At 39.2% G+C, this 16,572-nt stretch overlaps 2 protein-coding genes across 3 annotated transcripts in view; one reads left to right on the top strand and one right to left on the bottom strand.

Annotated features, from left to right (window-relative positions):
* Positions 1-16,572, bottom strand: part of LOC134670786 (synaptotagmin-10-like) — a 192,334-nt gene that overhangs the window by 28,569 nt on the left and 147,193 nt on the right. The window lies entirely within an intron of this gene.
* Positions 11,989-13,605, top strand: LOC134670749 (uncharacterized). The gene is made up of 2 exons (XM_063528566.1): positions 11,989-13,089; positions 13,467-13,605. The coding sequence occupies exons 1-2, from the start codon at positions 12,082-12,084 to the stop codon at positions 13,470-13,472; spliced, it is 1,014 nt and encodes a 337-aa protein (XP_063384636.1). The 5' UTR covers positions 11,989-12,081; the 3' UTR covers positions 13,473-13,605.

The following is a 16,572-nucleotide window of genomic DNA, read 5'->3' as shown; positions in this document are numbered from 1 at the left end:
AGTGACGGAAGTTAGTGTCATAAGGTGCAAATTTTGGTATCGGATGAATTCACTTAGCACAGATGTAATATACATAAAGCTAAGCTATTTGAGCCCGGTAGACATCGGGTGGCGGTTGGCTACCGGGCTGGATTGGCTTAGCTTGACGTATACTACATCTGTGCCAAGTGAATTCATCCGATACCAAAATTTGCACGTCCCATACATTGGGTGACACTACTTCCGTCACTACATAGTGTAATTATACACTTAAACCACACAATTGTATACTATACACATACAATAGGGTCCATATTGGGTCGCATAATAATTGATTGTCCTAATGTAATGTTACGCATAAAACTCATTTCGCATAATTGTTATTGTGCTGGAAATATTAACATTTCTGAAAAATTATAACACAAACCTAACCTAACCTACCCTATTCTACACAAGCTATGCAAAATATTTTCGAAAATACTTTCTGTTTCAGCTGGAGAAAAATTATGCGAAAAGAGATTTATGCGTAAACATTACATTATGACAATCAATTATTATGCGATGAGATAGGATCCCCATACAATACATTATAATCAATGCAAAATTAAAATACAATAATTACTAATGAATAAGATAAGGATAGATGGATAAATAAAAACGGTATTATTTTCTTTGTATAATAATATTTAGCAACGAAAACTACGAGTAGTACCAGTATACTAATATACTAATAGCTCTACGACTAAATAGGTATAATGTTTTTAGCGACCACGAAAAACATTTTTAATTAATATATCTCTTTTCAGAGTTCCGTACCCAAAGGGTAAAACGGGACCCTATTACTAAGACTTCGCTGTCCGTCCGTCCGTCCGTCCGTCCGTCCGTCCGTCCGTCCGTCCGTCCGTCCGTCTGTCCGTCTGTCTGTCACCAGGCTGTATCTCACGAACCGTGATAGCTAGACAGTTGAAATTTTCACAGATGATGTATTTCTGTTGCCGCTATAACAACAAATACTAAAAACAGAATAAAATAAAGATTTAAATGAGGCTCCCATACAATAAACGTGATTTTTGACCAAAGTTAAGCAACGTCGGGAGTGGTCAGTACTTGGACCGTTTTTTTTTTGCTTTTTTTTGTTTTTTTTTGCATTATGATACGGAACCCTTCGTGCGCGAGTCCGACTCGCACTTGCCCGATTTTTTTATTACAGCCCAAATACGTGGTTTACTGGATACATAAAAACAAATCATAACCGAGTACAAAAGCAAACAATCGTAACTAAAATACGTATGCGGTGCGTCCATTGTAAATTTGTTCGAAACAATATAATTTTAACCTTCCAAGTTATACGCATTGATGACTATCTCGTTGCCTGTAAAAGTGAAACGAGGGACCATAAAATAAAGGATGAATTTTCGTTGTTTTGAAAATTATGCGGTTTATTGTCGCGGAGTAGACGACCGTTTCTTCATACAGAAGTAGTCCTCATTTTCCTCGTTAATATTGACTTTATGAAATATATTTTAACACAATTTATTGTACATTAACCAGAGTTATGACTTTCCTCATTTTTAGGGTTCCGTACCCACAGGGTAAATACGGGACCATAATTACTAAGACTCCACTGTGAAGCTCTCATGAGCCGTGATAGCATAGTTGAAATTTTCACAGATGATGTGTTTCTGTTGCCGCTACAACAACAAATACCAAAAACAAAATAGAATAAATAATTAAGTGGTGCTCTTATACAAGAAACGTGATTTTTTTGCCATTTTTTCGTAATGGTAGGGAACCCGTCGTGCGCGAGTCCGACTCACACATGGCCGGTTTTTTAAATTATTATAAATGTTAGGAGCGTAAAACAAATTCCATGCACATTTTTAAAAGCTCCAAATTATTTCACAGTAACAATAAATAATTGAGATACCCAGCGGCTTTCATATTGGTGTAGAATAAAGCCTGACTAGTATATACGGAGTTATACCGGGTGTGGCCTGTAATATAAGCAAAAAATTAAATTGTAGGCTGTACTCCTCATACTGACCAATATTTGTTCAGCGACTTTTAAAAATAACTTGTGGTTTGATTTTTAATACACTTTAAAGTTTATTCTAAGAAGCAATGTATTGCGAATTTTGTTATGTTAGGCGTGACAAGCATCGTCAATCACAATGATATGGCGTGGCGATGGCGTCCATTGAAGATAATATTTATTTTGTATGAAAAATAGGGAGTCTAAAATACTTCATAATTTCTAAAAGTTGTTGAACAAAAGTGTGACCGTTTGAGGAGTACAATCTATGTTTTCATTATTTGCTCATGTTACAAGCCACATCCGGTATACGGAGTTATATATATCTCTGCTAGTATTAAATATATGATCATTGTCAAGAGGGCGCTGTTATCATATATACGGTGACAATTCAGTATAGTATGAAATAATTAGTTCCAGTGAAAATCCGCAACATGGCGCGTGATCATATATTACTGGTCAGGTTATATTGACTTAGATATTTTTTAAATATTTGACATTCTTGGGTTAGCATATATGTGTACTATTGTTATGAATCAAAGTCCTTCGTACAATCAATTGCCTTTATTTTAATCTAAGTTCTTACTTCAACACTTTCGACATTCTTAACTTTACAAGTAGTAAGCCTTCCTACTCAATGTTGCCGGTTCAAGCGCCAAAGCGAGAATGCCCCCTCCATCCCATGGTAAGTTACATTTATACCTTTTCATCATTCGAATTGGCAGGTAGGAGAGTAGGGTCATTTTCGCGTCTACCGACAGATTAATTAACAAATATTCGGGTAAACACAAATCACATTTCTAACCACTACCCACTGAATGCCATAAGTTTAACATAACTCACAGAAAATAATTATAATTTATTCTTGAAATCTTATGAAATATCACACTATGTATATCAGAATATCCAATAACAACATTTATAATCCTATAAAACAAATAAACTCTAACCTATAAATACGTACGTATTTAATTTATATTTCCCCGTACTAAAACACCAACATCAACTGGTTATAAAAGATGAAAGCAACCTGACTTAATTTAGAAACTATGTTCCGTGGATATATATTTTAGTTCGCACAACTTGCTGTACACAATGTATAGATAACTTAACGCAAGAAAGATCACTCAGTAAATATAAACTTTGATGAACTGTGTGAATTTCTACTATAGTCCGTTTTTTTAGCATTAGAAAGAACTTGCAAGAAGGTAAGCGATCTTGACATGTCTTTTAATTGAAAAACGCTTTTTGAAAATCAGTAACTATTACTTATGAAAGCATAAGAATATAAATGATCGTATTAGATTAATAATTGTTACATATTTGCCGTAACTTATTTTTAAAGTGTGTTTATTCAATTAAAATACACATCAAGATTGTTTACCTTATTTCTAATGCTAAAAAAAACGAACTATACCGAGGACTTTTTTATGTCAGTCATTTATTCAGAGTCGCCTTCATTGATAATTATAATGAAAGTGTCAACTTTAAGTAGAAAACTAATAATTATGTATTAACTCACATTATAGACGGGTCTAACGCGAATTATATTCAATTACCTTTATTTACCGACGTTTCGACACAGGTTTCACTGGTCGTGGTCGCGGCTGACTGATTGTCCCAGCAAAATGTCAAAACAGAGATTTGTGCATCTACCCGACGAAAAGTGTATGGAAAAGTGTACAGGCATCCTCTCATCATCACCCAAGGCACCTACAGTCTGTGATCGCGTCCTTGGTGAACAGGGCACATGACTTATGTGACCCTGAGCACCTGGACGGTGAACTGGCCCATGTCCAAGCTGTACTGGAGAGGAATGGATACCGTGGGAGGATGAAACGCAAGCCGAAGAGAACGGAGGGACATCCAGAGGTCAACAGACAACCAGCGTTTCTACCATATGTGAAAGGAATAACGGACAAAATTGGAGCAGTACTTAAGAAATTCTCCATCAAGACTGTATACAAGCCGTTATTCAAAGTAGCAGATCTGTTGCGCAGTCCAAAAGATGTCATTCCGTACCAAAATCCGGGCGTATACAAAATAGACTGTAGCTGCGGAAGTGTGTACATTGGACAAACTAAACGGAGCGTGCAAGAGAGGGTGAAAGAGCACATAGCGGCAGTTAAAAATCGCCAATTACACAAATCCGCAATCGCCGAACATCTTCTTACATCTGGCACAAATCACTGGATTGAGTTGCATAGACCAAAAGTCATCTCCACTGAACGCCATTATTATCCTCGAGTTGTGCGAGAAGCAATTGAAATCAAGAAACACCCCAGGAATTTTAATAGGGAGGATGGTTTCAACTTATCGCCAACTTGGGAACCAGTGATACAGAAGCTAAAGCCAAAGGATCTATCTTCGGACGGGTGCGTGGATATTGTGAGTGTTGCGTGTCGGACTATTGACAATAATTAACATTATGTGTGGGGGTGGTTTGAAAATGTGATGTCTACCCCAAACTTTTCCATACACTTTTCGTCGGGTAGATGCACAAATCTCTGTTTTGACATTTTGCTGGGACAATCAGTCAGCCGCGACCACGACCAGTGAAACCTGTGTCGAAACGTCGGTAAATAAAGGTAATTGAATATAATTCGCGTTAGACCCGTCTATAATGTGAGTTAATATGTATTCAAAACGCGAAAGTTTAAAATATTATAATAATTATGTATCTAGGTAATGCTACTAACCTAGATTAATTATAAGATAGAAGAAGGCATAATTACAAATGCTGCATTCGTTGTAGTATACAATTTTAATGATCTACCTAAAGTTGTCTTTATTTTTAACAATAAATATAAGTTTAACCTAAATTATTGACCAATTAGATGAAGAAATGTCAGAAGCCAGATCCCGTGGTCCCTTAGTTAGGCAGTGGCTTAGAATGTAACCGCAATAAGACAATGTCTCCTATTTAATTGTGCTATCAAAAACCAAATACTTTTTTTTGCAGGCAGCTTTTTCTAACGCTAAGTTTAATTGTTTGAAAAGTGAGACCTTGCTTTATATTTGATGTTGCTCAATGCCCATAAAAATATGTGCTATAAAATTTAAGACTTAAAAGTCCTTACTCATTAATTTCTGCAAACGAATCGTTTCGAACACTTTTAGCTTCTCTGTATGAATCGTGTTAAATCTCATCCATTGAATATTGTGAATAGAGTTTGCACGACGGATCCAAAATATATGGGAAGATCCGCGGATCCGGATCCAGATCCGGATAATTTCATACACTTCGGATCCGGATTGCAAACCCTAATTGTGAACAATCTGTCGATCTATTCTGTGATGAATACCTTTGATAGTACACGTTTATAATGAAACTTTCTGAAGCAATACCCGAGGGGCGCATAAGCTTCAATAAAACTTGTATCGGAAGCCAATTTCGGTGTTCGTCTGTTTCCGGCTCGAAGGACCACTTTGTTAAAACAAGTTGCTATGTTACCAATCATTTATCATACGTTACATATTTGACAGTTTTATATATTATACATCGTGTGTCTGAACATGGGGCTTTAAATCCAGGGCTTGATTTTACTCGCTAAACTGAGCTACTTTTACTATAGGACTAACCCTCAAATCGGGGATTTTTTTTGGCTTTTCCATAGAAAACATCGACATCTGATCAGCCAAAATGTATGAAAAAGTAAAAAATTAATTCGGGATTTCGGGGTTGGTGCCATAGTAAAAGTAGCTCAGTTTAGCGAATAGAATCGAGCCCTGGATTTAAAGTCCCATGGTCAGACACATACTGTATACATAAATTCTATGATGAACTAGCGTTACCTAGTTTACGTTTGTAACAGTGCCATCTTTTATGAAATTCGGACATCAAACTAAACAGTTGCGTCTAGATAAAAATGTGTTTATCAACCCACAAAAGCACATTCAAAGTATCTTTTTAAATTTAAATAGGCTATGCCTTTGTTGATGTAGCTCAAACTACACCCTTATTTTTTATCATGCAATTTTTGTAATATTTTTAAACGATACGACCTCTATTTTGTTGTTAATATCTGCATATAGTTTCAAGTTTTTTCCACCTTTTGGGTATGCTGATTGCCGATACCGTCCCTCACTTACTACTTTTTGCCGTCATTTAATGAAGATATTTTCAAGGAGGTATTTCAATGATATTTAGAATTTTTCATTCCGTAAAAATTACTAAAATACTTTATCCAAACAGGGCCGGTAATTCACACATGTGACACTTCTAGTCTCGAGGATAGGTATTTCTAATTTTTAGTTTTAGTTATTTTAACTGTTAGTTTTATATTCCTGTTTATGTCTTTTAGCAATTTATATTAATAAATGAACTCAACATTGATGCACTTCTAGCCTCAATTTTAAATTAGGTATTAGCCAAGGAAATAATAAATGGATTAATTTCCCACTAGCATTTGAGGTCAATGATTGAATATTCAAGGATAATGGCTGCGATCGTTAGGAATTATTAATCACATGAAAGTGATTAATCGCTGAATTATACGCTAAGGCTAGAGAAAGGGTAAGTATTCTAGCTGACCTCTAATGTATACAGGATGAAATTTTAACCACCAGCCATAGATACTCGTACTCTGTGTGATGATTTAATAGAGTTAGACCAAGAAAAGCCTGCAGCGATTTTGATAGCCCGCGCAATGCAACTGTTATTTGAAAGTCATAATTTCATAGAAGTTTGACGTTTAAAATAACACTTGCACTGCGTGGGCTATCAAAATCGCTGCAGACTTTTCTTGGTCTAACTCTATTATGGGACCAATCCCTATACCGCGAAAAAAATATGGCAGTTTCATACATGCCGGCTGATGCGATGCCACTTATTTCTATGCGACAGCTAATTTTTTTGCGCGATTTCGGAATTGGCGCCATAATGAAAGTGTTTCAGTATGACTATAAAGTCACTACGAAGAATAATTGTGGCTAAAATTTCACCCTGTATGTTAACTAAGCTGATTATTTATCGTAATTTGTGTTTGTATATTTTGTGATATTGCGCAGTTTAACACACGTGTTATTTATTGTATTTTGTATTGTATTGTACGTTTAAACTGCAGCTGTTATGATGGCTTGCTTTGAAACGGCGAGTGTTCTGAACATGCAAATGCCTACACATGGGAACTTTAATATGAAATATTTGCTCAAGAGCAACAATCAATATAATAATACACGTGTCTGGCCCGTTTTAATATACCTACCTACCATGTCTAGCGGCAGTTTCTGATAAGTCAAGATCTGAGCCACCAATAACCACGTTCGACGTGTTGCCTATGTCACACTTACGTACGAATTTACAAGTGCGACAGGCAACACGTGGTGTCTCAGATCTTAAATTCTTTAAAATTGTTTTAAACTTTGTTTTACCAATAAACATAAAAGTAGCCAAAAATGGAGCCAAAGTAAAACTACTTAACACTTACAAAGAGACTACTTAACAAGTACAAAGTACTTAAATAAGAAGTATTCACCAAGGTTAAACAAACGTTTATAAATCAAAAGCTATTAAGTATTGTTTGTAAAGGAAGTCCAGCACTTGAAAGTTTCCAGTGCCTAGATCTTATTATTTAATAGCCAATTTAAATTGTAAACTCTCAGCCTAACCAAGGTGACAATCGCTGTCGCTATATGACAACTAAACGCTTTGTGTCTCTGTATCACTCTTTTTTATTATTATTAGGTATTATAGGACAATTTTACACAAATCGACCTAATCCCACAGTAAGCTCAATAAGGCGAGTGTTGTTGGGTACTATTTAGGTGACGATATAAATAATTTACACATATATATAAATACTTATATACATAGAAAACATCCATAACTCAGGACCAAATATTTGTGATGAACACACGAAAAAATGCCCTTACCAGGACTCAAATACGAGACCTCCTGCTTCGTAGCCACCCTAGTGAGTATTATATTCTTTGGTAGCCACTCACATGATTGCTATTTTTCAGTGACCTCTATTATCATGTGAAAATAAGGGTGGCTCGCAACTACAGTTGCATGAATCATGTGAGTGGGTAGGCAGGGTCACTACCGACTAGGTTAGGAGGCCGGTGAATCCTCTCAAGTCAATTCTACCAGCAAACATAAGAAAACAGCTCAAAATTTGCTTTTGATTACTTTGCCTCGTATGTGAATAAAACGCAACTTTGCTATCAGTTTTTGAAGTGCAAAGTAAGGCTTTTCGAGTTGGTGTGGTGAAAAAATAATTCCAAACCCTTAAGTATATACAATCCCCATAAATATTTCAATAGCGCGATGTAGAAATCGCCACTTACAGTACAACGCCATCTCGCGTGATATTTGGTTAACATCTTTCTATGAAAGGTACTTTACGGAAGTATGGACGCGAGCACGCGTAGTGTTAAAACGTGACACTTCAAGTGGATACTGTATGATGCCATCCATAATACTCGTACGCCTGCAGGTGAGTTGCAAACATTGTAAAGCATTTTGCATAGAATCCTAAATGCAACATGCTTTCCGCATCTCCATTTACGATACGTTAACGGCCTCTTAGCCTAGTGGGTAGTGACCCTGCCTACAAAGCAGGAGGTCCCGGGTTTGAATCCCGGTAAGGGCATTTATTAGTGTGTTTATCACAAAAATTTATTCTTAAGTTATGGATTATGGATATACTGTTATAAGTAAGTACATATTATCTATAAAAGTATGTATATCGTCGTCTAGCACCCATAGTACTTACAAGCTTTGCTTAGTTTGGAGCTTGGTCGATATGTATAAGATTATCCCCAAATATATATTTAATATTTTAAGCGCCTTAAGAGGGAAGAGTAGCTTTGCGATCCTAACGAAATAACGGTACTTTTTCTATGAAATTTCCATTTCGGGAGAAAACGGCTTCCATTAACTAAATCTTAACAAATAACTTTCATTTTGATGTCGGTCGCTTCAGTATAATATATTCTAAGTTTATAGGTTTCGCTTTTTTTAAATGATTGGTTTTGTATTGCTAATTCAGAAAACAGGAAAATTGTGTTAATCACGGAGAATGGAAAATATTTAGAAGTGGAAAAATATATTTGTATGGACGAGTATTTACGTAGTATTCTTCTTCTTAACTTAACACATCCTGCCATTATTTATATTTACCAACATCGTGGTTTAAAAAAAATACTCGTGGCGGCTTCTACTGTTGACTATGGGTAGGTATAACACAACCACCTGCATAAAAAATCGTTCGTTCACTTTACCTGGGTATTGAATTACAGCTCCTATGGAAATTGCAATAAGATTCAAAATTAACTAATTTTGTTACGATGTGTGGGTCCGTTCAACTCGCCGGCAACCCAGTACATCGGTTTCTGAGTGCCGGTGAGTCGCTAACATCACCAGTCTAAAATGTGTCTTCGAGATGCGTAACAAAGGCGCGTTACCGGAGAGCGCACCTACACTGAGGGGCTACCGCCAAAACCGAAATTCGCAAATTGAGGGGATCTTTCTCTTTTACTCCAATGAAGGCGTAATTAGAGTGACAGAGAAAAATCCCCGCAATTTGCGAACTTCGATTTTCGCGCTTATAGCCCTGGTTTTTTTGAGCGTTGGACTAGCCCGCGCTCAGGTGCCAAATAGAATAATGAAGACCTTTTTTTGCAGGTAAGTAGCACGTGCGGTTTTACTTAACAATAGACAATAGGATTAGCCATCGGGCTCTGTTTGAAAGCTACGCACTATACTGTGGACTGTGGGTGTATCGATGGCAAGTTTGCTCGACAAAGATTCGGAAGTGCAGTCTGGTAGGTCAGCAAGCTCGCATCGTCTGCGAGTACTCTAACGATACGAGGCTTTTATTCTGTTAGAAGCGCACATGTGGAAAATAAGTGTCGTATCGTCACGTGGTTTATCACTACACCTTATACAACAAAGTCCCGCGCCGCGTCTGTGTGATGTTTGTGTATTTATATATATGATCGCGATAAACTGAAAACTACTGAATGGATTTTCATACGACTTTCACCTATCAATAGAGTGATTCTTGACGAAGGTTTAGGTATAAACATAAAAAATACACAATACAAATAACTTTTCTCAAATTAGAGATAATAAAAATTGATTTAAATCACTTAGCGCCACTTGCACCATCTCAGTAACTCGGGGTTAACCGATTAAACTGTTAACTCAGTGTCAAATTGTACTGGTAACCATGGTAAATCCATGTTTAAACGGTTAACCCCGGGTTAGTGAATGGTGCAAGTAGCCCTTAACGGGCAGCTTTCTTTTAGAAATAATATTACATAAGTAAATACTAGACTCAAATGGATAGGGAAATGACCGATTTCGATTCGATTCGATCCAAAAACTGTTAACCCCAAACACAATTTTATTTACTCCAATTGCAGAATTCGACACGAAGTATCGCCATCGCCGCCATAAGATATATCGGCGCGGCCAAGGTGTTTAAATATACCTGAACAAAGCCTCTATAATCAAGAGGTTAAAGTGAGGTTATTTTTGATTACGTTGGTCGATATATTATCTGATGGCTACTGTACAGTCGCCATCAGATATATCGGAGCGGCCAAGGTGTTCACAATATCTGAACGCGCACTCTAACGCCTTGACAATAGAGGCGTGTTCAGATATTTGTGAGCACCTTGGCCGCTCCGATATATCTAATGGCGACTGTACTTCCGAGAATATATTACAGACCCAGCGATAAAGGACAATGATCGAAGCAAATACGAAGGTTTATTTATTTTCGATCAGAGGGATGGTAGACAAGATATGTTTATTTGTTCAGCGTTATTGGTATTGCGGTGGATTCTGTTTATCTGTATAAAAAAACCAGGCAAGTGCGAGTCGGACTCGCGCGCGAAGGGTTCCGTACCATAATGCAAAAAAAGGCAAAAAAAACGGTCACCCATCCAAATACTGACCCCGCCCGATGTTGCTTAACTTCGGTCAAAAATCACGTTTGTTGTATGGGAGCCCCACTTAAATCTTTATTTTATTCTGTTTTTTAGTATTTGTTGTTATAGCGGCAACAGAAATACATCATCTGTGAAAATTTCAACTGTCTAGCTATTAGGGTTCGCGAGATACAGCCTGGTGACAGATGGACGGACACTTAGTAATAGGGTCCCGTTTTACCCTTTGGGTACGGAACGCTAAAAAGGGGAAAAACAATCATCCCAACACAGTTGTTCTAAAAGGTAATCGGTTGGCACATTTTAATTGGCATATTAACACCCAGACCCAGAAGCTGTTCGACGAAATGCCATGCGTTCAAATGTAAGCATAAGGTGACAGTCCATTTCCAACGACAGCTGCACTACTTTTCATTTTACTATGGAAATTGACAATGACAGCGACGCGTTCAGTACCGGTAGTGCAGCTGCGGTTAGAAATGGAATGTTACCAATAAGCAAAATGCTTTCGAAACGAACTGCAAAAAAGATTTATGTTGATTGAGGGAAGTCCCCGAGTGGCGGACAACTAACCCTAATTCAAGAAAATAAAATAAAAAGTATTAGATAAAATATAGGTATTTTTATTTAGGTCTGTATTTATACCACCTTAGTCAACCAATTTTAGGATAAAATAACACTAATGCAACTTATATCTACATAAACTAATTTAAAAACGAAAAGTAAATTTCAGTGAAAAAAACTCATTCTTGGCAAGATGCACCTAGTACCGGTCGCACTACATCTGGATCTACTACGAGTATATATTTATAAGCACATAGGTACATATATAGCTACATACATAAAATATAACTACATATACTAAAATAACTACAAATTTCTCCTTTAAAATGAAGATCTGCAAATAAAACCATCATATAACATCCTACGGAATACCTAATAAGTTAATTCCAAATGTCGAATTTACATAATAAATCAATGTTATGCAAATCGGTTATTTTCGGTTATTTTTTGTATGGAAAGTGTTATATATGGGTACCTATATTTATATATCGGGAATAAGTGGGTAGGCAGTCGCGTAATAAATACTTGCCAAGCAACACGTCTTTTATTTAACAGTGGCGGCGAATGGTAAAATTATTGTGTAATTAAGTGTTTTATCGGTAAAAATGGCTGGCAAAGGTAAATTTTCGGAGTTTGATGTGAAAACGGGCAATTGGACCTTATATTGCGATAGGTTGGACATGTACTTTTTAGCTAATGGCGTTACGGACGATTTGAAACTACCAACCTTGATTGCAAACGTAGGTGAAAGTGCATATGAATTGATAGTGAATTTATGTAGTCCGGAAAAACCATCTACATTAACGTACGCTAAAGTGGTGAAATTAGTGACGGATCACTTGGAACCCGTGCCATCGGCGTTAGCAGAACGTTATAAGTTTCGGCAATGCAGACAACAAAATGGCCAATCCATTGCCGAGTACGTGGCCACGTTAAAACAAATGGCGAGGTTTTGTGACTTCGGTAGCGTGACTAACGGGCTAGAAGAGAACCTCCGGGATCAACTAGTGTGCGGGATTACCAGTGACGCAATTCGACAGAGGTTATTTGCAGATAAAAAACTCGAATACAGTAAAGCGGTACTGATAGCGACTACAATGGAGTCGGCGGAGAAAGATTCTAGTGCGGTGGAATCTACGGCGATAGGAATGCACTACAATGCCAGCCAAAGTGGAAAAAAACTGTGTACAGCGTGCGGCGACACTAGACATGAGCGTTCCGCGTGCAAATTTAAGGATTACGTGTGCGACACGTGTTCACGTGTCGGTCATCTACGGCGTGTGTGTCCCGAAAAGGAGGGGCACAAAGCTAGGGCAAGACCAGGAGCGACCAAGAGTTGGGGAACCAGTCAGGAGTACGCAAGTGGCTCGGGAGGCCGCGGCTATAACGAGAGGGCGTTGACCGGCCGGGGAGGCAGCACGGCCGGCAGGAGGCGGCGAGGCGCGCGCTCGGGCGCGGCGCCCGCGCGCCAGCACTGCATCCGGGAGCACCCCGGGCCGGCCGAGGACGCCAGCTGGCGGGGCGACGGCGGCGAGGGCGCGGGCCCTAGCCGACGCACGGACAGCGACGACGAATGGCCAATATATCAAATGGGACTGAGTCAATATCCACCGGTATGTATGGAGATACTTGTGCAAAATATGCCATTAATTATGGAAATTGATACCGGATCTCCCCTTTCGTGTATAAATAATGACACTTATAAGAACAATTTCAGTCAACTAGAATTAAAGGCATGCCGTATACGATTATTTGCTTATAATGGTTCCCGCATTTATCCCTTAGGCTACGTTGAAGTGAAAGTGTCGTATAACAACTGTGTTAAGACGTTGGATTTATATGTGATAGATAATGGAACCACTAATATATTAGGACGGCAATGGCTTGCCGAGTTAGATATTCAGGTTCCGCGATTAAAGGTATCGAGTGTCAATAAACTGGAGAAGGATTATGAAACCCCGTCTCTTACTATGAATGATATCCTTTCCAGGTTTAAAGATGTGTTCGACGGAACCCTGGGTTGCTTCACCGGCGGGCGGGCTACGCTGCAGCTGCGCGAGGGGGCGGTGCCTGTGTATTGCCGGGCGCGACCTTTGCCCTACGCGCTACGTCAGCGCGTGGACGCCGAATTGGACGCCATGCTGACGGCGGGCGTCATCACACCGGTCGACCACTCGGACTGGGCTACACCGCTGGTGGTGGCGCACAAGGCGGACGGCGCCATCAGACTGTGTGCGGACTACAAGGTTACGCTAAACAAGGTACTAATGGTAGATAGATATCCCGTGCCCAGAATTGATGACCTGTTAAGTAATATTAGTGGCTACAAATATTTTTCCAAGCTTGATCTATCACAGGCCTATAACCAGATTCTTTTGGATGATACGGCAAGATATACAGTGGTCAACACACATAGAGGTTTATTTCAATATAACCGTCTCGTTTATGGGTTGTCCTCGAGTCCCGGCATATTTCAGAGGATCATGTTAAATTTGTTCAAAAATATGCCCCATGTTATTGTCTTTCTTGACGATATATTGATCACTAGTAAAACGATACAAGAACATAATCAACATATACAGGAGGTCTTACACATATTGTAAAGTAACGGGTTAAAAGTAAGAAAGGATAAATGCGAGTTTTTTGTAGATGAGGTTAAATATTTAGGGTTTATTATAAACAAAGACGGCGTGAGGGTTGACACGGATAAGGTGGCACCGATTATTAGAATGTCGCCTCCCACCAATGTTTCCGAATTAAGGTCATTCTTGGGTATGGTTAACTTTTACGGGAAATTTATTAAGCATTTGAGCGATATTCTGGTTCCTCTATACGAGTTACTTCGCAAAGGTAAACATTGGATGTGGGGTGGCAGGCAGAACGACAGTTCAGACAGATCAGAGTTAAGAAGGCCTTGTGCAGTGTGGAGGCCCTGGTACATTATGATATGCGCTTGCCTTGCCTGGTGACATGTGATGCGAGTGGACACGGCATTGCAGCGGTGCTTGCTCAAAGCAGCGGCGACGGGGTTGAGCGCGCCGTGGCGTATGCATCGCGCGCGTTAACGGCAGCGGAAATGCATTATAGTCAGGTGCATAAGGAGGCACTGGCCATAGTCTTTGCCATAAAAAAATTCCACCAGTATTTATACGGCCGTAATTTTGTTCTTCGCACTGATCACAAACCACTGGTTACGATTTTTGGACCAAACTGTGGTGTTCCAACAGCCGCCGCGAGTCGATTACAACGGTGGGCAATACTATTATCGGCATATGATTTTACTATTGAATATGTTCGTACTGATCAAAATACCGCGGATGCCTTATCTCGCATGATACAGGGCCATCGCGACAACGGGGTTCAGGAACGCGACGAGGTCCCTGAACAGACGTATTTACATTTTGCCTCTGACGCGATGTTGTTAGATTATAAGCTTCTACGTAACGAAACCTCTAAAGACATATTACTTAGTCGGGTGTTAAACTATTTAAAAGATGGTTGGCCGTTAGATGTGGAGGTTAAAGAATTAAAACCGTTTTTAAATCGCAAAAGTGAACTATATGAAGAACTCGGGTGTATTATGTGGGGTCACCGGGTAGTTATACCAGAGGCATGTAAAGAAAAAGTGTTGCGAGAATTACATGAGCCACATATGGGTATTGTCAAGACTAAGGCTTTAGCCAGAAGCTACGTGTGGTGGCCTGGCATCGATGAGGCGGTCGAACGCGTTTGCCGCGCGTGCGCCGTATGTGCCGCGGTGGCGGACGCGCCGCCGGCCCACGAACCGCGCCTCTGGCCGTGGCCTGAACGTCCTTGGGTACGGTTGCATGCAGATTTCCTCGGTCCATTGGCAGGTACTAAATATTTAATAGTAGTAGATCCACATTCAAAATGGATAGAGGCAATTAAAATGTCAGGTACGTCAGCGAGTTATGTAATAGACGTGTTTAGAGAAATGTGGGCGCGTTTCGGTTTACCGAAACAGCTGGTGACGGATAACGGTCCCCCATTTACGAGTACTGAATTTCAAGGTTTTTTAACCAGTAATGGAGTGGAACATATTTTTACCGCACCCTACCACCCAGCGTCGAACGGGGCTTGTGAGTCAGCGGTAAAGATATGTAAAAAGGTAATGAAAAAAAGTATGGAACAAGGGACTAATTGTAAGCATCACAATAGTTGATATCCTGTATGTTACTTTATACTGATAATAATCACATGTAGTATGCACCTGACTTTATACTTTTTGGTTATTGTATCTATGGTTATGTTTGTTGAGGGAGAACTGTCAGATTTTGGCGGCGCTTCATTTGCCCGAGGTTATGTTGGATTTGTTCTTTTGTAATCTTATAATTAATCCTGTATGTCGCTGTAATAAAAGAAATATTACTGGAAGCAGTGGTTTGTGTGCTAAACCCCTTTTACTGAGCATTAAATCTATGGATGATTTCAACTCAGAAAGCGGGATTGTGAATTCAAATGCCCACATAGAAATTGGTTAATTGTTTTCACCTGTATAGAGGTGCTATATTGAACCATCGCACTGGGAGATTTCGGCACAAGATCGGCAGAAGTAGAGGTTTACAGTGAATAAAAAGTGCAAGCCTTTGAAGAGCAGAGGCGAGTCGAACTCGACGCAAGATGAGTTAAAGGCCCGACCACCTGCGGTCATAAACTACAATTTTGTCGGAAGTGTGCAGACCTGCGGTGAATGTGGATGTTCATTCACTGCAAAAATAGGCTACGTCAGCCACCTGAGAGGTCACGATCATCGTTCTCACTAGCCAGTGAATACTCAGTCGCCGAGGCCGAAACCGGCTAGGACAGGATGATCAGAGGTGCGTAGCAATGTATGTTGCTTGGTTTTTAAAAAAAAAGTTTGAGTTTGTTTGATTGACAATTGGTTTCATTTGCTTACCATAAAAGGTGTTTTAAATTTGCAATGTAAGTACTTGACGTATGCTATGTATTGATCTAGTTACTAATCCCTGTTTTTTTTTGTCATTGTTTGTTTTTGGTCTGAGAGATGACACGTTGGAATACAATGAGAATAGATCTCGACGAAAACGCAAGCAAGCAACCATCAGCTTCATCAC

This window comes from Cydia fagiglandana, chromosome 14 (genome assembly GCF_963556715.1).
Source record: "Cydia fagiglandana chromosome 14, ilCydFagi1.1, whole genome shotgun sequence".
Taxonomy (NCBI): Eukaryota; Metazoa; Arthropoda; class Insecta; order Lepidoptera; family Tortricidae; genus Cydia; species Cydia fagiglandana.
This window is presented reverse-complemented; position numbering and strand designations above follow the sequence as displayed.